This window comes from Pungitius pungitius, chromosome 9 (genome assembly GCF_949316345.1).
Source record: "Pungitius pungitius chromosome 9, fPunPun2.1, whole genome shotgun sequence".
In the NCBI taxonomy this organism is placed as follows: Eukaryota; Metazoa; Chordata; class Actinopteri; order Perciformes; family Gasterosteidae; genus Pungitius; species Pungitius pungitius.
In genome coordinates, this window is record NC_084908.1 from 14,424,407 (window position 1) to 14,448,406 (window position 24,000).

General features: G+C 40.8%; 3 protein-coding genes across 7 annotated transcripts; 2 read left to right on the forward strand and 1 right to left on the reverse strand.

Annotated features, from left to right (window-relative positions):
* The first annotated feature begins 342 nt into the window (after nucleotides 1-342).
* On the forward strand, nucleotides 343-13,728 carry acsl1a (acyl-CoA synthetase long chain family member 1a). 3 transcript variants are annotated; one of them, XM_037472356.2, is made up of 21 exons: nucleotides 343-475; nucleotides 7,429-7,640; nucleotides 8,286-8,400; nucleotides 8,483-8,547; nucleotides 8,637-8,738; nucleotides 9,079-9,178; nucleotides 9,257-9,432; nucleotides 9,552-9,584; nucleotides 9,740-9,791; nucleotides 9,884-9,957; nucleotides 10,359-10,436; nucleotides 10,871-11,005; nucleotides 11,171-11,305; nucleotides 11,389-11,484; nucleotides 11,559-11,631; nucleotides 11,718-11,806; nucleotides 11,901-12,017; nucleotides 12,145-12,288; nucleotides 12,413-12,514; nucleotides 12,599-12,670; nucleotides 12,999-13,728. In XM_037472356.2, the coding sequence occupies exons 2-21, from the start codon at nucleotides 7,446-7,448 to the stop codon at nucleotides 13,137-13,139; spliced, it is 2,094 nt and encodes a 697-aa protein (XP_037328253.2). In that variant the 5' UTR covers nucleotides 343-475; nucleotides 7,429-7,445; the 3' UTR covers nucleotides 13,140-13,728. The 3 variants fall into 3 exon arrangements, with proteins under 3 accessions (XP_037328253.2, XP_037328251.2, XP_037328252.2); XM_037472354.2 differs by lacking the exon at nucleotides 10,359-10,436 and adding an exon at nucleotides 10,501-10,578; XM_037472355.2 differs by lacking the exons at nucleotides 343-475; nucleotides 10,359-10,436 and adding exons at nucleotides 5,568-5,703; nucleotides 10,501-10,578.
* Nucleotides 13,729-14,518: 790 nt separating this feature from the next.
* Nucleotides 14,519-20,229, reverse strand: primpol (primase and polymerase (DNA-directed)). Of its 2 annotated transcripts, XM_062564285.1 has the most exons (15): nucleotides 20,049-20,229; nucleotides 18,861-19,107; nucleotides 18,648-18,742; nucleotides 18,431-18,569; nucleotides 18,005-18,152; nucleotides 17,837-17,921; nucleotides 17,598-17,749; nucleotides 17,306-17,468; nucleotides 17,131-17,228; nucleotides 16,940-17,026; nucleotides 15,985-16,093; nucleotides 15,824-15,900; nucleotides 15,657-15,703; nucleotides 15,312-15,537; nucleotides 14,519-14,910 (listed from the first exon to the last, which is right to left on the reverse strand). In XM_062564285.1, the coding sequence occupies exons 2-14, from the start codon at nucleotides 19,032-19,034 to the stop codon at nucleotides 15,334-15,336; spliced, it is 1,578 nt and encodes a 525-aa protein (XP_062420269.1). In that variant the 5' UTR covers nucleotides 19,035-19,107; nucleotides 20,049-20,229; the 3' UTR covers nucleotides 14,519-14,910; nucleotides 15,312-15,333. The 2 variants fall into 2 exon arrangements, with proteins under 2 accessions (XP_062420269.1, XP_037328255.2); XM_037472358.2 differs by lacking the exon at nucleotides 20,049-20,229 and having other exon boundaries at nucleotides 14,520-14,910; nucleotides 17,598-17,746; nucleotides 18,861-19,118.
* A 1,682-nt stretch (nucleotides 20,230-21,911) lies between these two features.
* si:ch211-145b13.6 (ecto-ADP-ribosyltransferase 4) lies at nucleotides 21,912-23,712 on the forward strand. Of its 2 annotated transcripts, none has more exons than XM_037473105.2 (4): nucleotides 21,912-22,091; nucleotides 22,316-22,391; nucleotides 22,500-23,218; nucleotides 23,380-23,712. In XM_037473105.2, the coding sequence occupies exons 2-4, from the start codon at nucleotides 22,341-22,343 to the stop codon at nucleotides 23,453-23,455; spliced, it is 846 nt and encodes a 281-aa protein (XP_037329002.2). In that variant the 5' UTR covers nucleotides 21,912-22,091; nucleotides 22,316-22,340; the 3' UTR covers nucleotides 23,456-23,712. The 2 variants fall into 2 exon arrangements, with proteins under 2 accessions (XP_037329002.2, XP_037329001.2); XM_037473104.2 differs by having other exon boundaries at nucleotides 21,915-22,091; nucleotides 22,306-22,391.
* The last annotated feature ends 288 nt before the right edge of the window (nucleotides 23,713-24,000 follow it).

The following is a 24,000-nucleotide window of genomic DNA, read 5'->3' on the forward strand; positions in this document are numbered from 1 at the left end:
TATTTTTTCAGTTCAAAATACAACTTCAATAGAAATGCAATAAAACAATATTGAGTATGCAGAAAAATACCCCAGTGGGTGGATGTATTTTTTTATTGTGACATTGATGTTATTATTATTATTATTATTACAGCATATCTGTTGGAGCTGGTTGGAATTTAGCTGATTTGAACTATTTTATTTTGCTAGGCAGAGGTAGGGGGGAATGAATCCCTATGTAGGGACTATCCCGCATGTTATAGTCACAACTACATGTTTACAACTCATATATAATGAATCATTCGTATGAAAGATATGTGCAGTTACAGTCGCCACACGTTGACCAATGAAAGCGCGACTCTCAAACTTAAGCGGAAGCAACACGTGTGGCCGCTCCTGATTGGCTGAGAGCTGCAGCCGCTGAGTGGACTGCAGCTGCCGCTGTTGCTTCCTCGAGAGATTCAACATCGGTCTCCGGATCTGCTGGCGTTCACAGGTCGGTCTGAACCTCCCTCACCTTTTGACTGACACATTTACACATCTGCGTCTCCTCACACACGCCGTGTTATTGACGGAGGTTAACATTATATGAAATGTTGTGCTTTTTTCGAGCCCGCGGAGGGAAACCCATCCGCTTTGCCTATTGTCGCCCTAAAGTAGACCGAGCCACGTTTAGTGTCTTCTCTCCCCGCCGTGTCTTCATTTTCGTTTTCTCTGCTAACGTGTACGTCGACAGCTTGTTCAGTCGCCATCACGTCTTTACTGCGTGTACTGCGGTGTATTTTCATCTGTCGGTATCGCTGAGAGGTCCCGTCTACGTCTGGACTCGTCAGAAAGCAACAGGAGACACGGATACGTAGTCTTCACCCGAGGCAGAAATGATACTTTGTTTCGATTAAACTTCTGTCTTCTTTAATCTAGGCCTCGTCTACTCCGCGCGCCACTGCCACCCACGTTCACGCCGTTGTTTAGGAAATATGACAACGACGTCACCCTTTCGGGTGCGCACGTGAGTTGCGACGCATCCGCGCCATATGCGTTTGTGTCCCGGTGTCCTCCAAGCAGAGGAAGCTCGGCGAGGAGAAGACGTGGTGGCCCACTGGTGGTTTTTCAGGTTTTGGGGCCGCTCCCATTTCAGTTCATGTTTATAATTCAATTGTTTACACGTCATGAAACAGGAAGTTTGGATTCATTTCTAACATTTCTATGTTTGTCTTTTTTCTCAACATACTTGTAAGGAATTGTTACTAGGATGCACAAATGGTAGTCTGGCAACAAATGTCTGACCAAGAGTTATTTCCAGGATCCCCCTCAACATGCATGTAAAGTAGAAATAGTTTATAGTCAACTTGCAAACTTTTCAAACTTCCCTACATTACTGACACAGAAGACCGTAGGCTGACTCTGAATTGATTTAAGGAGTAAATAACCCGAAAAACAAACCACATAAATTCGCCTACCGAAAGTCACAAATGAAGGCGCGACACTTCTTGTGGTGTCAACAGGTTGTCTTTGCCCCAACATGCTGTAGAATGAACCTGGATGGCAGCAGGAATCTGTGGAATGTGGATTGTGCTTGACAATTTCTTCTCGTTTTTTAAATGGCATTCTCTAAACACTAAGAAGTGCTGTTTTGCCTTTGCTGTGCAGTAGTCACATGATCGGTTACATTCACACCCAATTATGTGTTATTTGAGCACAGGCGGCGCTTTCATTACTGCAAACACAGAGCCACACTATGTCGTCGTTTGATGCAGGAACCGCCTGGCACAGTGTCGTCATTTGAGTATACCCCCATCAGTCTGTTTCCAGCACGCAAACGGCTGTACTGTCTGGTGCTTACACAACAATTAACGAGAACAGGTTTTTTTCTTCTTCTTTTTTAAGCAGCACATTTTAGAGCAAAGGCCACCCTCCAAACAGCCCACAACCTCCGGTGCAGAAAAGTAAATACAACAGGGAAGTGCTGCAACTTTGGCTGCTCAAATGTAAAACCAGTCAATCTTCATGCCCTAAATGCCCTAATTGGCCAATTTAAACTGTATGAAGTAAAAGTTTGACGTAATCAAGGGTTAGGGCTTTGTGCAATGGACAGTTTGAGCCGTCTCCTCTAACTCCAGTTATGGTTGCTGTGGCGTCACCACTTTGAGCTTCACAACGGCTCTTTCAGAAACATGTGAGTGGGTAAAAAATAAGTCGCTGTTGTGCCAATCAGTGATCCCAACCACAAATGTCATAACCTACTAAAATCAATTAAAAAGGATCATGTGAGAGCATCAAGATGAGAATCCGGATGAACAAAGCAAACTCAAATTAGCATGCTTCTGCATGGAGCGTTTTAGAGAAGAAGGATTTACTGTGAATGCGGTTCCCGCTAATAGATTCAAAAGATGTATTTCAAACCCCCCGCCCCCCCCCAAAAAAACGTCCCTCAGTTTTTTTTCTTCTTTTTATCATGTGATGATAAACCGCATACATGGAAGTGTGGTCTGAGACATGACATGTCACGCTAAGTTTGAGCCGCTGTGGCTTCAACGTTTTCTTGACTAAATGTCGAACAGATTTCTGTGACGAAAATAATTCTTAAAGCCAAGTTCAAGCAAACCTTAAATATATTCAGAAAAAAATCATTAAGTAGTACAGTAGCTTTTCCTTTTTGTTCAAAGTGACCTCAGCAAAGCGCTTGAAGGTGCCCCGTTTAGTTTTTTAGTTTAACAAGCGTGTCCCCGGCATTAATGTTTTCTTTATGAAAAAAAGATTCTGACCGAAATTCCATCGTCTGCCCCCGATTGCTGCATATTCTTTGACCTACAGTGTAGAGGTCATCTGTCCCGATGCTGTGCCGATAGCCGTTGACGGGTGTGTGACCTTTGTTCCACTTCAAAAATCCCCCCCCTCCTTCCCTCCCTGCATTTCTCCGCTGTGAGAACATGTGACTGGGAGTGTGTGATTTCACCAGGGAGAGGGAGACCTGCCGTCTCAAGCATGGTCGTGTTGTGCAAGGTCGGGTTTTGTGTCCTAAAGCCGGGGTCATCTGTGACTTGGAGGCTGGACGGGAGTTCTTCAAACCAGACGATGTCCACGTCCCCTTCCGCACACTGAGATGTATGGACTGTCTTTTCCTGTTCACTGTCTAAAGGGAATCCGTATCATAACGCTTTATACCTGTAGTGCTGGTTATATACAGAAATGTACCCTTCTGTGTGGATTATTTCCCTTGAGAATGTGCTCATGGCGCCCCTGGTGGTAATATGTTTATATCTTGTGCACAAGGTAAAAATAGTAATTAATCTACTTGCCTGCAGCAGATCCAGCAAAACGATCCAACAGATCATAAGTACATGACATCATGCCTTTTTAGATTTGAGTGGAACACTGTGGAAATGTCCTGAACACAGTTGGGTTCAGGTACTATCATTTCTTTTGTTAGAGCTATAATAGAAAGTCTGTAGCTGTCAATCTACCACAAGGATGTGGAGGAGCCATCATTTTAAATGTGTCCATGATATCAAGGTAGCAACTTAATGACTTTCATTCTTCAGCCTGCTATTGCCAATCATCATTTTTTTTTGTGCAAACTGCTTGCTAAAACCTCTCTTTTCATCCCAAAGCTGTCTGTATGTATACGGTGTGTGTCTGTATCCTCATGGTGTCATAATCTGACATGAGAAGTTTCTTGATTTAACATCTCATTAGAAAAACATTTACTAACTTTTAAAAGTGTTTGATGGTAGTTTTTTTCATGCTTATTGAAATATCTCCACCTATCATTTATACCGGCTGATGCTCGACATTTTACATTCCAAACCACTAAAATAGTCCATTGCTACGCCTGTCAAGCTTTTCCTTTTTCAAGGACAATTCGTGTTGTACACATGGATGCTTTATGGAGTTTGTTCTTTTCAATAAATTCTTCTCTACAAGTTCTTTTCATAATCTAGTTTCCCAGAAATGCTCATAACTTTTTTTTTTTTTTCAAAGCTCTTTAAAAGACTCCACCCACCAAACTCTTTAAGTCCAAAGTATCTCTGTTAGATCAGCACCCAGGAATCAAAGAATCATCTAAATATTTCAGATGCACAGATTCCAGTAACTGCTGAGGGGGAGGAAGCTGCTTTTGGGATTTGTAAGTGATCGTGGGGGAAATGGGATTAAGTTAGATTTGTTTAAAGGCTCGGTGTTAAATCCCCCGAGTGCTAAAGTTGTAATTACGAGCTTAAATCCTTAAACCTAATGGTCATGCATGGTCAACAAAGGCCACTAATTTGTTTTGTAAGTCTACGCGCCTCGATGAAGAGGAACTTGATTCTTGCGACTAACCAACCACTGTTTGTCTCTCTAACTTCCTGTTTGTGGTTTCAGAACTCGAGCTGTAGTCTACTCTCGAGCTGCAGGCCTGATGTTCTGTGTTCAGTGATCCAGCTGCCCTCTCCCCCTCTTTTTTGCGATGTGTTGCGTGTGGGGTGACCGGCGAGCCGGCCCTGCCATTGGCTCGCCATCTTCCCCCGTCCAAGTACGGAGCACAGAGGTGGAGTGAGGGGAGTCGTTGCGTTACCTTTCCGACTTCAACAACTCTTTCTCAAGCTTGTGATCGATGGCATGTGACAGAGATGAGCTAAAACTTAACCTACTTTAATTATTGCATCATTTATTAATATTACATTGTGTCTTCTCTGATGGATAGTTGCAGATATCAGATATCAAACTCTGTTCATTTCAAACAGCAAATCAAATGTTTTATTACGTTTTATTATTTATTAAGCTATGTTTTGGTTTATTGTAGGCCAGAAACGTTATAATTTAGCATCAATCTGATGGAATATTTTGATTGGTCAGTCAAGATTTAATCGGAAATGTATTATATGTTAAAGACCGATGATATCTAAAGAAAGGTCTGTATATTGATGTCGCAACATATTTAACACACTGACAGGATTCGGAATACGATGTAATCCGTACGACCCTACCACCACGTTTCAACCTTGTGCATAACCGTTACGCTCCACTAACAGACCTGTGTGTGTATATTTACAGTCAGATGGTAAAACTCAGTCCCAATCTGCTTCTTTTCATTACACATGTTTTGTTCCAGTCGAACATGCAAGCAAAAAACCTCTTTGTCTGAACAGTAGTTAATCAACTCATTCGTCTTGGACTCAGTGGAATCTGCTCACATTCTCTGGCCCTTCTTGTTTTAAGCGTTTGATTATTTCTCTACAAGGTTCACCTACTCGGCAACACAAAAATTGCGCACGTTCTGTCCAGATAAAGTATGATAAGACATCGTTCTTTCAGTCTTAAATAAACATCCCTCAATGTTTGAGTCACTCAGATCAACGATCGGTAGGCTGGATTCTAATTGAATTTGTGGCCTCCATTACCCCATCGAACTGTTTATTCACACCTGATATTGCCCCTCGTATGTTGTGTTGTGTAAGTTGTGTTTTCACAAGGACAAAAAGCCCACATTTCTGTTGCTTTAAATCGACCTGCTGCTTGGAGAGTGCGCGGGTAGCCTTGCCCCACGCGTCCGTGTTTGAGAGGGGCGTGTCTCTGCTATTCATAGTTGTGAGAAGCTCAGAGGCCTGTTAGAGGTCAGTGGCGGTCCTTCTTATAGCAACTGCTGCAGCAGAAGGCCGGTCAGATAGCTGCAGCGCTCTGCCCTTGGACACTGTCTATACCGATCTTCATTCACGCGCACACACACACACACACTGTGGGACTGTGAGTATAGAGATTTATACATCTTTGATTTTTTCACAATCCATACTAAAGTTCTTAAATAACTTTGGCTGCATTTGATTTGCCGTCACAGACGTAGTGTGATCATCTTGTCTTCATATTAGCTTATAGGTACACCTGTAGGACTTTACAGTAGTACTGTAGGGTTGAATAGGTTTGCTTTTCATATTACTTGTATTAAGCAAGTGCAAATATAACTTAACCGCGTCTTGCCAGTATATTTTGTTTTGGTATTGGAATATCATTAATCTCTTTTGATCCTTGAGCAGATGGAACAATGTACTGCATTTTAATTGTAAAGAAAAGACAAAAATGTAAAGAAAAGTGTCTTGTGTACACTAATCTGTCCCAGTGGACACTGGTCTCTGTTGCCATGAGATCTGTGATAATAATAGAAGTAGGTGAGAAGTCAATTGTTACCTACTGTATGTGGCGGTTGTTCATTGACCTACAGGTCTGTTTCCATTTAATCTAGAGGTCAAATGAGTGAAACATGCTGGCACAGTACACATTGTTGGTAATGTATTAACGTATCCAGTTCTGATATTAGAAAAAATACCATGTCCTATTAGGAGTAGAGATGATATTTGCCTTTCCTGAAAAAAGGCTCGCTAAAGCAATTGGATGTCATTTGACTTTTACTTTTCTATTGCAATTTTGTGGCAGGGAGGCATACAACCGGTTCAATTTGCTTTCAGTCTGATGAGTTACGTTCTTAAATGTTCCAACCTGGAAGCTTCACTTCCCCTCAGACAAACTGTAATTAGAGTGACGTTCATTGTTAAATGTCTGTGTCATTATATCTCCACGGAGGCTTGAGATCTGAAGTCAAACCTGTGTCATTGCAAAAGATATTGAACGGGATGGCACATATTCCTATTGTATGCATTTTTGTTGAAGTAAGAACAGTATATGAACAGATCATATCTTTATTTTGACAGGATTCTTCTGTTTAAATTGTAAAAATATTATTCTTTTTTTATGATTTTAGACCTAAAGACAGCTCAAATAAAAACCTTATTGTTCTCTCTAAAATGTATAGTAATATCACATTTTGGTACTCTGAATGATTCCTGTCACTGGTCCTCTTTCTATCACCTTTATAATTTTAGATGACTTTTAAAGGAAGGCCTACCACAACAAGTATAGCTAAACATGAAATTAAGTGGTAAAATTAGATTCTCCTGAAAAGAACGGTGAATGAAGTACAGCCGTAACAAGATGACATCGTGTTACATTATTCAAAGCTGTGGTTTTCTGGTGTTGAACGGGCCCAAGGACCAACTCACCACAGCATTTAACAAAATGTGGATTCATTTCATAAGCGAAGAAAACATGGCCTTACACAGTGTGTTCAGTGCAGCATGTATTTGAGACCAGGGTGACACCGATGTAAGTAAATTGCCTTTAACTCTGAATGGGACCAGTATTCTCCTTCTGTGTGAGCGGCTTCTGGTGCTCTAAAACAAGAGACCCATTGATAAAGATCACCGCCTGCTGTGTCACTGCATGCTGACAGATCCACATTGTGTCCCTTCGGAAAGAAAAACCAATTGAAACTGTTTCCTCAAATTCTTTGATTATGCTCATTGTGTATGCTAAATGCTACAAAGAAATCTATCAGCTAAACTGGAACAGAGGCACAAAGAGAGCAGGACTAAAAGTGTTCTGACGTAGCCGTGTTTCTGTCTGTGTTTGTGTCTCCAGGGTCGTTCTGAACAGTCATGCAGGCTCCGGAAGTCCTGAGACAGCTGTGGTTTTCCGAGCTGGAGGATGTTCGGCATTATGTGCGCGGCTTGCCCACCAATGCACTCATAGGGATGGGGGCCTTCGCCGCCATCACCACCTACTGGTACGCCACGCGGCCAAAGGCCCTCAAACCACTGTGTGACCTCAGCCAGCAGTCAGTGGAGATGCCAGTAAGTGATTGCTTTTTTTTTTTTTTTTTTTTTTTAATCAAATGTTGCTAGACCTAATTAATTTGACGTGAGTCGTGTGACACAGAAAAACAATGATGTAACTGTCTATCCGCTGTCATGTAATCCCGTGAATCCGAGGAATAACTGAAGTAAGATCAGAGTAGTGGAAGGAGACTAGTCAGCAGAATCAGTCGGGAATGCTAAAGCAATACTTCCGGTGTTTAAAAGTGAAATTGTCTTAGCTGGTAAAGTGGACTTCATTGCTATGTGATATCATTTCAACTTTCTCATAACTTGGGTTTATTAGCAAATTATTTCATTCATAATTAGTATCTTATTTATCAAAGCGTAATTCAAGCCATCAACTTTGCAGTTGCCATTTTTCTTGCTTTCACTAGTTCACTATTTTTACTTTAAAAAGGGAAACGGCAATACTATGATCGAGCTGTGTCCGCTCACAAAGAGCACATGGCTTGTCCCAACTAGTGAGGTTCTGCAGTTTTCTATAATTTCACATGCTGATGATGATGCGCCTCTCAGTCTTCCCTCTCACATTGATGACAAGAGATGTTGTAATGTTGTAACGTGTGTCCGAAGGTTCGTTCTGTGCCGGTCTTAACATGATGGGGGGGGGGTTTCTTCTAGGGTGGAGAACGTGCAAGAAGGTCTGTACTGAACGACAGCGATGAGCACATGACTCACTACTACAGCGACGCACGCACAATCTACGAGGTGTTCCAGCGAGGGCTCAGAGTATCACGTGAGTGCATCTCGTGTATCGTTGACATGTGATAGATTTTCACCGACGAATGTAGGTGCAAGTGAACAATCGTCTCTTGCAGATGACGGGCCATGTCTGGGAGCAAGAAAACCCAACCAGCCATATGAGTGGCTGTCTTACAGCGAGGTGAGATGTGCATCTACTTTTTACTCCTCCACAACTTGCTAAGACGTGAAAAAAAAAAAAAAACCTTTTGTTTTTGGTCTGTTGCAAAGGTGGTAGACAGAGCTGAGCACGTCGGCTCCGCTCTCCTTCACAGAGGACACTCTCACACAGGGGACAAGTTTATTGGCATCTATTCCCAGAACAGGCCCGAGGTAAGACCAATTGCTTGAGGCCAAGATAAATATTGTCAGGTGTTGCTCGTTCAGGGAGCGAAAGAGTGGAGTTGAGACGTTTTCTGTTTGGGTCAAACTCTTAGTTGTCATTCACAGCATGTATCAAAGTCCTTTTACCACTCAGGGTGGTTTGGGTTGAGACATGACATCAGCATTTCCATCAGTCAGTCAAAATATATTGATGAGCTTGACTGTTTGGATTTGTTTTATGGATAAACTCTACTCACGTAGGTTGTTTATGTTAGTGGCTGTTAGGAAGCAATGTATTTCAATTATTTTTTTCATTAGTGCTGTTGCTTTTGTTTTTTTTGTCACTTAGTGGACCATTTCCGAGCTGGCCTGTTACACTTACTCCCTGGTCGCTGTTCCTTTGTACGACACACTCGGCACCGAAGCTATCGGCTACATTATCGACCGAGGTACACGAAGGTTCACACTTGAAACACACCTGCAGTGCTATTAACAGAGTGGTCAATCTGGGGACGTCTGTTCCACAGCTGCCATCTCGACGGTGATCTGCGACGTACCCGAAAAGGCTCAGATGATTTTGGACTGTGTGAGCGAGAACGGGAGAACAGTTAAGACGATTGTGCTCATGGAGCCGTTTGACAGCGAGCTGGTGGCACGCGGACAAGAGTGTGGCATCGATATCCTGAGCTTAAAAAACTTTGAGGTCAGAACAACAAGTGAATCTTCTTTCGTACAAAGGACCTAAATCTATTTTGTTTTAAAGCATGATTCTCATCAGCTGTACCCACAGTTTCACTATGTGAACATTTCATTTTGTTCCAGGCCTTGGGTAAAGCTAATCTCCGGGAACCAGTGGTGAGTCACCACTTCTTTACATAATATACAAACATTACTACCAAAATCTTCAAATAATTTGGTTGTAATCGGCAGCAAGGAAATTGCCTCTTGGCACATTATAAACGGCAATCGAGCTTAATACATGTCGGTGTTTATCTGTGATCTGATTACAGCCCCCTACACCAGAGGACCTTGCTCTTATCTGCTTTACATCCGGTACCACGGGTAATTACACAACTGCTTGAGCTTTTGGAGATGTCTCTTCTTTTTAATTTTTTTATTCTCGTGTATAATCGTGATCATTGCTTTCCTTTCAGGGAACCCAAAAGGTGGAATGCTTACTCATGGAAATGTGATTTCCAACACTGCAGGTTTCATTAGAATGACGGAGGTAAACAAACATACCAACTGGACTTATGGATCTTAAATTAAAGGGCATTGTCTTATGAACAGTACCAGTCAAACAGTGGAAGATTTAGATTTTCTTATGAAATGTTGTTTTTCCACACTTTTCCACAACAACACTGTTCAACTGGTGTTCCTCTCTCATTAAAAAAAAATCAAATCCGTCATAGCCATAGAGACGGACTACAGATATTAATAAATAAATCTTAATGTTTGCTTAGTTGTAAACGTTTCTGATAAACCTTGCTTAAAAGCTCAAATCCCCACCTGACTCGGGTTGGTCCGCTTTGACACATTTTTAATATAATTTCTTGTCCGTCTCGCCTTATCGGTTTTGCCCTTGTGCCCCCCCCCCCCCCCCCTCTCCCTGTGAACGTTGTCGTCCAGGGCATTCTGAAACCCACCAATACAGATGTGCACATCTCATTTCTCCCTCTGGCCCACATGTTTGAGAGGGTGGTGGAGGTACAGTTCGCTATGCTTGGCCCGCATAGATTGCATGTGTTTTTGTTTTGTGTGTCCTCCGCAGGTACACTGCATGCTGAGCGTCCATGACATTCATGTATCCTACCTCCCTCTAGCGCACATGTTTGAAAGAGTTGTTCAGGTATGTGTTGGAGTTTCTGTTCTTCAGATGCATTGTGCAATGAAATAATAGGTGTGGTTTTAAAGGTTTAATAGAAAATCATTTTTACTTTCCTCAATAAAATGACCTCCGGCTGAGTAGGTGAAAAACTGTGTGGTGTTTTGCAGTGATGCCAAAAATGCAGTGTGCGTTTGTCGACTTTATATCCTGCGTAGTCATTTAGAGTCTGTACATATTTGGGGAAATGTTCACAACACGTCCTGCTTGTGGGTGAGCTGTCAGTCATTTAATTAAACGGCCTTCCTGTCGTCAGGGGGTTGTCCTCATCCACGGCGCTCGGATCGGCTATTTCCAAGGCGACATTCGACTTCTGATGGATGATTTGAAAACTCTGCAGCCAACGGTTTTCCCCGTAGTCCCACGTCTCCTCAACCGCATGTTTGATAAGGTTAGGCTGTATGAAATGTTACAAACGATAAAGTCTTCAAAAGTCCACTGTTTAACTGTATTTTTCAACAAGTTCCATGCTCATTTATTCCCATATCTGTGGTCTTTGTTTATTGTTTTCTATCCAATGTGGAGATTAAATACAGCTTTTCTGAACTACTCACAGGTATTTAGTCAGGCCAACACACCGCTCAAGAAATGGCTCCTTGATTTTGCCTTCAGAAGGAAGGAGGCGGAGCTTAAAAGTGGTGTAGTCAGAACAGACAGCATCTGGGACAAACTCATCTTCAAGAAAGTGCAGGTAAACAAGGTCTCTTGTGTTTTTTTGAAGTTTATTTCTTTCACATGTTTAACAAAAAAAAAAAAATGGTTTCTCATGTGCAGGCGAGCCTCGGCGGTCGCGTCAGACTCATCATCACCGGGGCAGCACCGGTGTCTCCGACCATCCTGACGTTTCTTCGAGCTGCGCTGGGTTGCCAGGTGAGCCACATCCGCTCGCCCGACTCATTTAGTGTTGGCCTGAAAGTCACTAAAACCTCCTCTGCACGCCACAGTTTTATGAAGGCTATGGCCAGACCGAATGCACCGCTGGGTGCTCCATGTCGATGCCCGGGGACTGGTCAGCAGGTACGTGCAATGCAGCTCACGACTTAAATTCACACAGTTCGGCCTCCGAACCCTGAAATTAAATTGTGACTGTTTTGTGTCTGCAGGTCACGTTGGGGCTCCTCTGCCCTGCAATGCCATCAAACTTTTGGATGTGCCAGAAATGAACTACTTGGCAGCCAATGGAGAAGGAGAGGTGCTTAAAATGAAATGCATACATGTATGATGTCTGTACAGTAAAAAATTCAAACATTTTAAAAGAAATGTGATTTTTCATCCTATTCTTTTAGGTGTGTGTGAAAGGACCAAATGTTTTCCAGGGATACCTTAAAGATCCTGAGAAAACTGCAGAGGCGATCGACAAGGATGGGTGGCTGCACACAGGAGACATTGGAAAATGGCTTCCTGTAAGTCGTACTTGACGGAGCGCTATTGATCTATGATCATTGTTCTGGGTAGATGTGTAACGCCTGGTGGCAAAGCATCAGTTGCATCCATCATTTGAGTTTGGATTTCTCTCCCGGTTTGTCCCAGAGCGGCACTCTGAAGATCATTGATAGGAAGAAACACATTTTCAAGCTGGCACAAGGAGAATACATCGCCCCTGAGAAGATAGAGACCGCCTACAGTCTCAGTGACCCAGTGGCCCAGATATTTGTCTACGGCGAAAGCTTACAGGTAAATTATTTGAAACTGGTATAGCGCTAAATACTAGATAGTTATGATCATGCACAACACATGTTTTAGTATGGCGCAATTTGTGTGTCTCTTATCTTCCTGTCATCCATGTTATATTTTCCAGGCTTGTCTGGTGGGGATAGTGGTACCTGATCCAGACATCTTGCCTATCTGGATGAAGAAAAAAGGGATCGAGGGCTCCTTCTCTGAACTGTGCAAAAACAAGGTGAGGGTATTTACTAACTGCAGCGTAGCTGGACACTCGCATTACTCATGTTAACCTTTTTTAACTGTTTTTTTTTTTTTTTAGGATGTGAAGAATGCCATTCTGGAGGACATACTGAGGCTGGGCAAAAATGCAGGACTTAAGTCCTTTGAGCAGGTGATTTTTGTTTTATTAAAATACAAAAAGTTTCAAGTTCAGAATTTACCATTGAACTACAATAATGTTGACATTATTTTCCAGTTGGATACAACTTCAACTCTTTGTTTCAGATTTAAGGTCCAGATAGATAGGCTACATATTATAAATTGTTAGAATGTGCTCCTTTTCTTTGTAGAGCTTGAAAGTAAACTGAATTGGTTGGAAAGTCGAGCAATTTGAATCCATCACCCTGTGCTGATTCATTGCGAAATAATCACAGACCACTTTAACAATATATTTTCACTTTTCTTATTCCATCTGCTTTTGCTCTGTTTCTTCTCGGCAGGTTCGAGACATCGCGTTGCATCCGGAGCAGTTTTCTATCCAGAACGGCCTGTTGACGCCGACCCTGAAGGCCAAGAGGAACGAGCTTCGAAGCCTCTTTAGGGATCAAATTGATGAACTCTATGCCAAAATTAAGATGTAAACTGGGATTGAGGACTATATGCCAGAAAGGTAACAATCATTTAGAGCACATAAACAGGACCCCGTAGTTGTCAGTGACAATCCATAATGAAATAAGGAATCTCATTTTGAAGAATGTATTTTCACCACTTCTTCTAATAGCTGTACCACTGAATTCCCCCCCTCGTCACAGGGTTGACACAAAGGGGAAATCTGTTGCTCATGCCATAAATTGCCATTATGTCAGACTAATTCATGGTGGGGAATGTGAAAACATTTCTGCCAGTTTTTTTATTCTTGGGAGCCGCAGAAAAAATCCCGCTATAAATGCTTTTACAAGAGTGTATTCACTATTTATCCACCAGTCTGTTTGATGTGTCGGTCTATTTAAGTTGGTATTTAATATAATCACCAAACGTGTAAATAGTGTATCTGAAAAATAAGAAAGGTCTATTTGTTTGCAGAATATTGTGCCTGATCTGAGTCTGTTGTTGTAATTCTCTGCATTCCCATTAAGGACTGATGCACCTCTGTTACTGCACAATTGAGTTAATGGCCTATTGGGAATCGTACTGCTTGACGTGCCTTTAAAAAAAAAAAAAAATCTTTAACACTCCATAGGAAATGAAATGTTACTGAACGTGCAGTTCCTTCTTTTTTTGCTTTTCGGATGTTTATTGTCAGTATGCAGAATTAAGCTGCACCATTTTTAGAACGCACTTGAGTGTCCTCTGGTTTCTTTTTGGTCCACTTGTTCACTAAAAGAATCTAGTTTTTCAACTTCCATGTCCTTGACCACATTTCATATTAAAGTTCACTAAATTCTAAATTTTCTTGTGTGACACTGAGCAGCATCTCTGTTGTTTGACTAAATATTTGGTTTTGAGTTCAGATGGTTTGACTGAGGAATGGTCTCTACACTCGTTTGATCACATTAAGGCTTTTTTGAGATTTCCAGCCATTTTATTCTGTTTGGTCTTTTTTTTTCATGACTGTTGAGAAGGTGCAGTTTTGTGCTGAAGTTACAAGTACAGTATTTATGTGTGTACCAAATAAATATTTTCTTCCAAATCTGTATTGTTGGGAGTGGGGCCTTTTTGTACCATTGCTGGAGGAGAGTTTGTCTGTTGTCGGTCCATCAAGTCTTGTGAATATGATATCTTAGGGACCCCGGGGGGTGGGGGGGTTGGCTTCTTTAAATGTGGTACAAATGTCCCCCTGGACTTGAGGATGAAGAAGTTACATTTTGGTGGTCAGAGGTCCCTGTAACCAAAACGTTTACTGACGAAGCGTCCTCACAAAACACTGCAACATGATTGACATGGTTCCTTCAGACAGTAACAGAAGGGCTGTGCATGTACAATTCAACATGAAACCAGTCAAAAATGATGCCAACTTTGGAGGTCTTGTGCAGTCAGGGATGCAACGACGCTGTGGACGTAGTCAGGTTAGCACTGCAGTTTAATGTTAATGCTTACATTGTATCATTTAAATAAAGTTACAACTCTTCTGCTCAACAAGATACAAAACCGTTAAATGACCACTACTAAAACTGAGTATTTTACAAAGTTTCCTTCAAACGTAACCCATAATGGATGTTCCCAAAACCATTAAACCGGTGCATCTACGAGTAAACTGAACATGAGATCTAAAATAAAGTCTGAATGGACTAACACATCAATGTTGAAGAGCCAGGTCACAGCGGAGTCCGGTGGCTGCACCAGAGACCACAAACAAGTCAAGCAGGTGGGAATCCCTCTTGAAGGGGGGGGGGGGATGTCTTGTTGATCCACCTTAATTACAAAAGAAAATACTTCACCACAGAACAAAATATAGCAGGATTTACTCTGCAAGATATGACATTAGAGGCTTTTTAACTTACAAGAACTTAAAATTGAATATGACCATGTTGTGACTTTTTTTGACATACTATAACATTGCGTCCTGTCTGTCAGCAGACGTCTCTGCGTCATAAGACTAGTTATAAAATGTCATGCACGCATCAGGCTTTGATGATCAGAGTTGCCTCCGAGTTCCCTTTTCTGTAAAATGTGTTTTTTCCTTCCACTTGCGTGCGACGCGGCTGCTCTGCCCGCTATGGCTGGTGGCTGCGTAGTTGTTGTTGTTGTTGTTGTTGTTGTTGTTGTTCCATATTCCCTCCTTCCCCTACTTGCTTGTGTGCCGTGAGACTCACCTTTTACTGGGACTCTGGCCTTTTACTGGAGCCGCGGCTGATCGGGGGTTTCCCCGTTGTTTTTTTCATAGTCGTCCAGGCTCTCCAGGTAGTCCTGGTCATCCTGTACGTCTCCCCACACGTCCGCCTCCTCGGGACGCGCGGTGCTCTCCGGGGTCTCCTTTGGGGCCTGGCTGGGTTCAATGTTGCCCGCATCATCCATTAAGTAAGCCTGGTCTTCTTCATCCTGTGAGTGAACAGGACACAGGATCGGAAAAGTCTCTGATCTTTAAAAAGCGATCATTTCCGTGCAATTTGAGCTCCGTCGGATGTCAGGATGCTCGTAAAAAGTGAAGCAAAACTAACCAGTTTAATGAAATAGCTGAGGCAGATCTCCTGTGGCAGCGGGTGACCTGTGACGTTAGATATGTTTAGCAGCTTGTATTGAGCGCTCCCCATCAACAGATCATTTGTTTCACTTGTTTGAAATATTAAAAAAGCTCAATGTGGCCGCTCTCAGGGCCAATGCTTACTTGCGGACCTGAAGTTCTTGCAGTCAGGGTCGTGACACTTCTGGTACCACACTTCCTCTTTGAGGTCCACAACAATCCTGCAGAGGAATGGGGGACCGAGTTAGAAGGGAAGTGGAGCACACCTCACACACAGACTTTAACACGGCGTGAAACATACATACATGATATTGTTGCTTTTGTGAAACTTTTCCACGTTCTCACACCAGCGGTATTTAGCGATGTCGTAAACAAGCAGTTGATCGACAGCAAAGTAGTTCCATCGCCTGATGCCTGTGGACGTAAACGGATCCGACATCGCTGATACAAACACTGTACACTGTACAAATAAATATGTGAATATGATGTATATCATTCACCTATTTTGCTAGTGGATGCTATTAGTTGCTGCATAATAGAAAAAATACTAAATGTAATTGGAAACATTAAATATATCATCTATTATTTTACAAATCTGTTTACAAACCAATTTAGATAAGAGCTACTGTTTAGGGAAGTAATTACTAAAATGTATCATGTCTGTAGCTCATCCAAAGTTTGGCTTCTTTGCCTGATTTTCATAGAAGAGATGTGAATAATCTAAACAGATTAAGCAATATTATTATATAATAGCAATGTTCCCTAAAAAGCATCACATGTGTCATCTAAGGCGGTAATTATTGATCTGTTAGTTAACTAACAAATAATGACACTGCAATATTTCAATCATTGATGCCAGGAACGTGTTACTTGATAAAGTGAGTGTTGTCATTTTTATGTTGAGGCTGCGGGGAATGTTGTCGGCAGCTGCTGAATGTAACTAATAAAGTAACTTGTAATCTAACTTAGTTACTTTTTAAAACAATTAATCTGTAAAGTAACTAAGATACCTTTTAAGGAGTAGTCAGTAGTCCGATTACTTTTTCAAAGTAATTGTGGCAACACTGATTTCAATAACGGTTCTGATTGAAATCACCTGACTATTGGACCCCTGAAACAACTGAAGTTGTAACCTTGGACTTTAGGAAACTGATATTATCACATTAGACATTATCTTCTATCAACTTATAGACCCAACGATTAGCTGACTGATGCAAATGCAAATGTTTTAAGAGGAAAACTACATAACTAGACACTTACTCCCATGGATGCCATCCTTTTTAATCACAGTCAGGACAAAGTTGTCCACCTCTGGATGAGGGGATGACAGGGAGCCACAGAGTGAACCTGCCAGCGATCGATGACACAAAGTTATAGAAACTAAAACCATTCGTGGTAAAAAATATTGATCATACGATACAGTGAAGCCTTGTTTGTTAGAAGGGTGTCACCTGGATATGTGGCTGATCCCTGCTGGCAATGAGGCCCCGAGGTTTTGGGTTCCTTTGTTCTTGGGACATCTGAGGTGAGAATTCTTTGACCTGTGAAACTATTGATACAGAGAAATAAGCTCCAACGGTGGATGAATGTAATGCTTTCAGAAAGCTGAGTTTAAAAGTTTTGTACCTCACATTACAGACTAAGGAAGCCAAGAACACACTCTCCTCCTCAGAAATTCCTTTTTCAAGTTTGTTAGTAAACTTGTTGTCGTCTGCGAGCTTGAATGCAGCGTTCTTTCCCACTTTTGATGACTTGTAGAGGCGGAAATTCCGGTTCTTGGTGTAAACACCTGTTTTTTTTGTGAATTATAGCTATAATTACTATTTTATTGTAAATTGCTTACAGAAAATGATGCATCGAAGGGTTTATTGTCTGATGTAAGGCTAAAACTGATAATAAAGCTTGTGGCTTCTCTTACCAAGATCAACAAAAAGTGAGTCTTGGTCGTCCTTGTTTTTCACCCGGAGGAACTGGAGGTCTGTCTCCTCCTGCCTCCGCCTCTTGGCCTGTGGACTTTCCTCCATCTCACCTGCCTTTGCTGGCGTCCCCTCAGAGACGGTGTGGCTTCTGCTGTCAGTATGTGATTGAGACAAATTATACAAAGAGATGGTGGAAAAATATATTTAAATATTCATTTTGATCTTTGGGAAAACAAACCGTGTTTCACTGCTTTCTGCCCCCGAACGCATCCCAACATTCGGTGCACTCAGGACTGGTTGGAGAATCGCATGGACAAACCTGCCTGGAAAACAGACAGAATATATGAACTGAAGAAACATCTTAATATCAAAAATATGACCATTTTGTTGCCTTTACTGGACCAACCCATATGTATGTTGTCTTTGAAAGCTGCGTTTTGGAGATTGAAGATGAGATGTCTACTGAACTTTTCTTCTGTGCTCGAGTCCAGATTGAGGACATTTTCTGCGGAGCACTCAAGCCCATAAACCTCCATAAGCTTGTCACAAACATACTGTCGAGGAGGCACAAAACACAGAGGGATCAATATCATACAGCTTGAAATTACCAAGATTAGCTACTTCACCCAGATGTTTCACCCATATGTGATAATGTTGAGTCTATATACACACTTAAAACATTTAATAATGACCTAGAACATTGATTATGCCTTAGAAAAAAGCCCTTGTAAGTTGCTTACCACTTAAAATAGAAATATAATAGGAAGCTTTTGGACTTTTTCTTTTGTTTTTTGGAATTTTCTCATGTTTGTAAGTAAACTTTAAAAAGTACCTGGATGAGTGAAGAAACCATAGCTTCACCATCAGCTCCTTTGTTTGAGGGCTTACAGAACTCCAAGTCAAAGTAAAGTTTACAAACAGCGCCATCTGGTATCACCTCGTAGCAGTGCATCAACGACTGTGTGTAAGTCCTGAAAAACAAATTCATTCATCCAAATGATCATCCATGCACATTCTCCCATTTTAATAACCTCACAAAGTACATTTACCTGTAGTAGTGCCAAAGCTCGCTGTAACTGGTCACCAGGAAGATCCTTTGACCCAGAGATGTGTTTTCTTTTTCAAGTGCAAAAACATGTACAGCCTGGGAGGGGGGGGGGGGGGGGGGGGGACGCAAGGCACACACACACACAATGTAACACGTAATGGGAAGTCTGACGAGATAGTCCCGGCATCCCAAATGACGCGAGTTTCCACTGTACCTCTTTGCAGCTCTGAGCGAAGCCGATGGCCAAACACTGACGAGGGAAGAGCTTCCAGACGGAGGAAGGCTGGCACGGCCACAAGCGAGGTTTGTAGTGTGTGGCCAGAGGTTTCTGCTGGAACGACTGAGCCAGCTGCTCCACCTTCTTCAGCCGATCCCCCCACTTCGTCATCTTCAGCCGCTAGTCCACCAACAGGGTTTGACTCTTTATTGCACCCCCACACCCTGTGACTTGCTCAAGGAAACTTTAGCAGGAGGGAACACAGAGGCGTTTTTGTTATTTAGCCTATTCGATGGAGCAAATAGCACGCCTGTTAGTATAATATACTACCATCTACAATTCAGCAGCCTCAAAAATGAATACCGCAATATGACCAAAGAGATACAACCACAATAGTAAGATTCATTACAGGACTGCTGTAATATTTGCATTAGTTTAGGGCAGAAAAAACTTGAAAGTTAGTGTATACAACTGTATTGAAAATATTATGGATATTATTAGACAGATACAGTTTTAAACATTGAAAAATTAATTAAATTTGTCCAAGTTTAACCAAATCCAATATTATAATGCAATGTCTGAGTATTCCTAAGAAATATAATAGTTGTTCTTGGAAATGTTGTTGTTGCATCATTTTTCTTTAATATTAACAATTTTTATAAATGACAAAATCTAAATTTATCGAAATCCCTTTTTGAGACAATATATCCAACAAAAGTAGTAGCCTACTTCCAGGCTACTTCCAGATTCTATTCTATTGAAGAAAACATGAATACCAAGTATTATCAGAGCACTAACGTTATGTAAAGCTGTCACCAATCATCTCGTATCAGAGTCACAAATCATTTATCATTACCGTACTGCCGCGATGAGGCAGTAACATGTTTTCAATTTCTATTTTGGTTTTAAAAAACGTAATCTGCATAGTAGCAGAACGTGAAATGACAGCAGAGTAAAGGTAACGTTACATTATTCCCCACCACCAAAGCAGGGAAGTACAGGTATTTTTTATTAGTGGAATCAAATGTGATAATTAAAGTGCAAAGTACTTGTCATTATAATGCGTAAACTAGCGTTATATGACGATATAGGGGTTAATTCAGCGCCAATCTTAAACGTAACGTTAAACTCAGAATACTTGACGTAACGTTATTAATCTCCTGGAGTAAACTGGTCACAACTCACCACCGGTAATAATTCAAAGGTACAGATGTCTCGTACGATATGCCCCGACTGTGTTTATGTCAATATTCCAGTTATTAGGTGCTGACATCTCGCCAGTCAGTTGAAAAAGTCAGTTGAAATTGGTTTTAACAAGCATCAATACACAAACAGTTTCAGCCTCAAAGTCGTTTTACTTTTGGCGCGTTCTGAACCGGAAATAGCGATACTTCCGGTTTCCGGTATTAAAAGGGATCGTTCTAGACAATAATATATAGTAGTACAGTAATACTGTATAGTATTTACAGTAAATGATTGCCATATGTTGGTTAGGTGCATAGCCTTATGATGAAATAAAGTGGACGGTTGAAGAGCATATTTCGTAAGTGTAATGTGTCTACGGTCGGTAGAAATAATTTGACTTCCGGTGACATTTAAGAAAATAAAATCCATATACATAATAACACAATTTGTTAGGGATTTAAGCAAGAAGAGCACACCTCGTAGTCGAAATTATAATACATGTAAAAATGTTTTGTATAGAATTGTAGTTTGTGTGATGTTAGATAGTAGTTATTACATTTGTATGTTAGATGAAGTGAATGCAATATAATCAAATAACAATTTATAGTCATGAAATTCATATAAATAATGTACACATTAACATGTTACGATGTGATGTTAAACCTGGGGATGGGTGATAATTGCCACCCTTTACAGATTTCTACCAACTTTCTCCCCAAAGAGGGTTTTGGGGAGTTTTTCTCCTGTCAGGTATTAGATAAACAAATGGATGCAAGACAGCCGAGTGAGGCAAATATCTTCAGTATTGCACCATATGAACTGTGTTAAACTTATGAAAAACTGTGATCTCATATGTTGTGTTGTAATTGAAGTGTACTAGTTATAAGATGAAGACAAGCTATGTTTGCTATGTTATATTCACTCATTGAGGCATGAAGCCAGCCTATGTTTCTACATAGAATGCATTAGAATGTGAGGGAGAGATAAGACAGAGAGGTTTCAGGTTGCAGCAGCAAATTCACATATGGATGTGAAAAGGACAAACCAGGAGGAGACTTTCCGAAACCCTTAACAATTCCTAACTTCAATTAGAATAAATATCAGTGTTTGGTTTTTTACCCATATGCATGTCAGGAAGATGGACGTTTTATTTAAGTTTTGCATTAAGCCTTACACTTCTCTAATACAACTAGGCCTTAGTAGAATAGTGAATGCAAATCCTTGATCATTTTTTCATCTAAACGTTCATTAATTATAATGAACTTCTAAAAGGGTATATTATTTCAGACAACATACACTGTCCCTCGAGGCTACTGCCTGGATCGCAGCTGATATGTTGTCGATCTAACATTTGTTCTCCTGTTCCTCCCACTCAAACTGATTTATATATGAAAAAGATTCTGTTACTGTTGTGTTGGCAAGTCTTTTTGCGAGTGAAATTGTGTTTCAGCATGTTTTCAGCAAGGAAGGAAGAGGCGCTTTGGAGATGGAACATTGGAGGAAGTGGCTGATTACAAGCACATATGAAAACACCAAATGCTCCAGTATTGATTCAGCAGATAAGTTTCTGCACATTTAGGTGTTAATTTATCGTCAAAAGAAAAATACTCATGTCCATCAGGGAAATCATTTGGTACTTAAAACACACTCAGCAGTATTTGTGCATTCCTTCCACACTGAGTATTGTTTTAACAACAAGCTGCAACACATTCATCGTGTGTGTCTATGCCCCTTTAGTTGGATAATGGGAAATGGGAACGTTTTGATATGGGTGGATTGTATATTCACCTCTTTGTTCATTTTTACCTCTATCAGTTATAATCATCAGAAAGTGTGAAAAACAAAGCAAAGCATGAGACAAATAGAATAAGGAACACGACCCCAAGGGGCCCCAAGGGCATGCTGTTTCCTTCCTCAGGAAAAGAACAAGGCGTTGCTGGAATGATAAGTTTTCACCTCCCCGAAGACAGTATCCTGCTGAAAGCTATTACGCCCAGGCCCTCAGATGAAGACGGACTAAGGCATTCACTTTCCCTGCTTAAGGTATGTGCCCCTCCATATTTTCTTTTAGCTTTAGTCGTTAATAAGTCACAGTTTTTGCGGGTAAGAAGGTGGGTGGAATATTCCAAGAGTGGAAAACTCATAATAGGAGGTATAACCAAAGTAACTAAGCCAAAAACAAGTTTCTTAGATTTCTGGACTGTGTACTTTAAAACACGTTATATCCTACAATACTCTTATCAGATTTTTGTTTCAGGTCTGAACAGATAGAAGAAAAGAAACACCCTTAAAATGTCTGACAGAAGAAAAGTGCTTATTGCCGCAGTTTTTTTCTACTTCAAAGTAAGTTGTTATCACTCTTAAAAACAGTAATTCAAATATAGTTAAAAAGTTTGATTTAAAGATAATCTTTTCTTGAAACTACATCTTAACTTCCATACTTCATTAAAGGTGAATGCAGGGACCACAAAGCAGCTGGACATGGCCCCAGGTGCTGTAGATTACAACTACAATGGATGCCGTAAAGAGGCAACGGAGAAGTTCATCCATTCAGGCCTCTTAAATGAGGAGCTGAAGGCCAATAAGCAATTCCAGGAAGCATGGGGTAGACATTGTTCCAAGCAGATCCCTGGAGGAACAAAAGAACATACTGCGGCACTGTGGGCATACGCTGATGGGTCTAAAGATTTTACAGATACGTTTGACAACGCAGTAGAAACACTGGGCGGGAACGTGAGCACCTACGAAGGCCGCTTCCATTTCAAGTCCCTCCACTTCCTTCTCATGGATTCAATGTTTCTGCTACATTCACAAAATACAGAAAAGTGCAAGACTCTGTATGCTCTCAGGGAACAGGAGTATACGGCTCTAAACGGATCAAATGTGAGATTTGGAAAGTTTGTCAAAGTTTATTCAAATTACAAAGATTTAAAGACAATGTATGATTGGGACGGTTGGGTCCTGTTAAAAATCTCTTCTTGCTTCTTTGTTAACCTTGGAGACAACATTTGCAGTAAAGACCAAAGCGCGACCCTCATATCGCCAGATGAAGTCTTCACCGTGAGAGCAGTAGACAAAATTACAGATACGTTAAATGATGAGGAATACACTGAGATTGATCTGCAACACTTAAAACTGGGCAATGCGGACATCTGTTCCAGTCTCTCGGGGTAAGACATTTTCTTCATTACAATAATAATAAATGAAATTTTGCTCAACCTGTGTTTATCAACAATGTTATTGGAATAAGGATTTTTTTTTATATGATTTGTAAGAAGAAAAAGAAAATGATCAGAGATATTAACCTCTCTGTTCCTTTCCATCTTTCTAGATCCCGAACTAATGTCGCCTCCCAGTGGATTGTGATGACGCTTGTGGCATTATCTCTTTTCATTTTTAGCTTTTGAGAAAAAATGAAAAACAATTAGCTGCTCAGATTACATTGTGAGTTATGCAAAATGCTATGTTGTTCTGTTTTTCTCTGATGCTGCCAATTAAGTTGTGGAAACCCTTTTTTTGCCTTTGGAAAACACACAGTCATAACACTGTTTTTAAACACATTACCTTTATAATATTAGCAGATATATATGCTGGTATTTATATCCTTTTCTTGTTACTTTTCATATGTTGGTTGTTTGAGGCTAATAAACACAATGGATATTTGGATTTGTCTACAATTTATGTTGCAGTAAATAATTACTTCTTTTGTCTGATGATAATGATAACGGCCTGAACATTTCCCAGAATGACAGCGTGTGTTGACAATATTGTGGTGCAAAGTGGCATCAGTAGAATTAGCCACACTCATAAAAATATGTTGTCTGTAAATGGCATGCGTTCTATTGTCAAATTCAGTCAATGTTTTACAGTTTTTATAGTTAATCTATATCAGTACACTCCAATGAAACATATATTCACGAAAACTGCCTTTTAATAATAAAAGGCAGTTTTA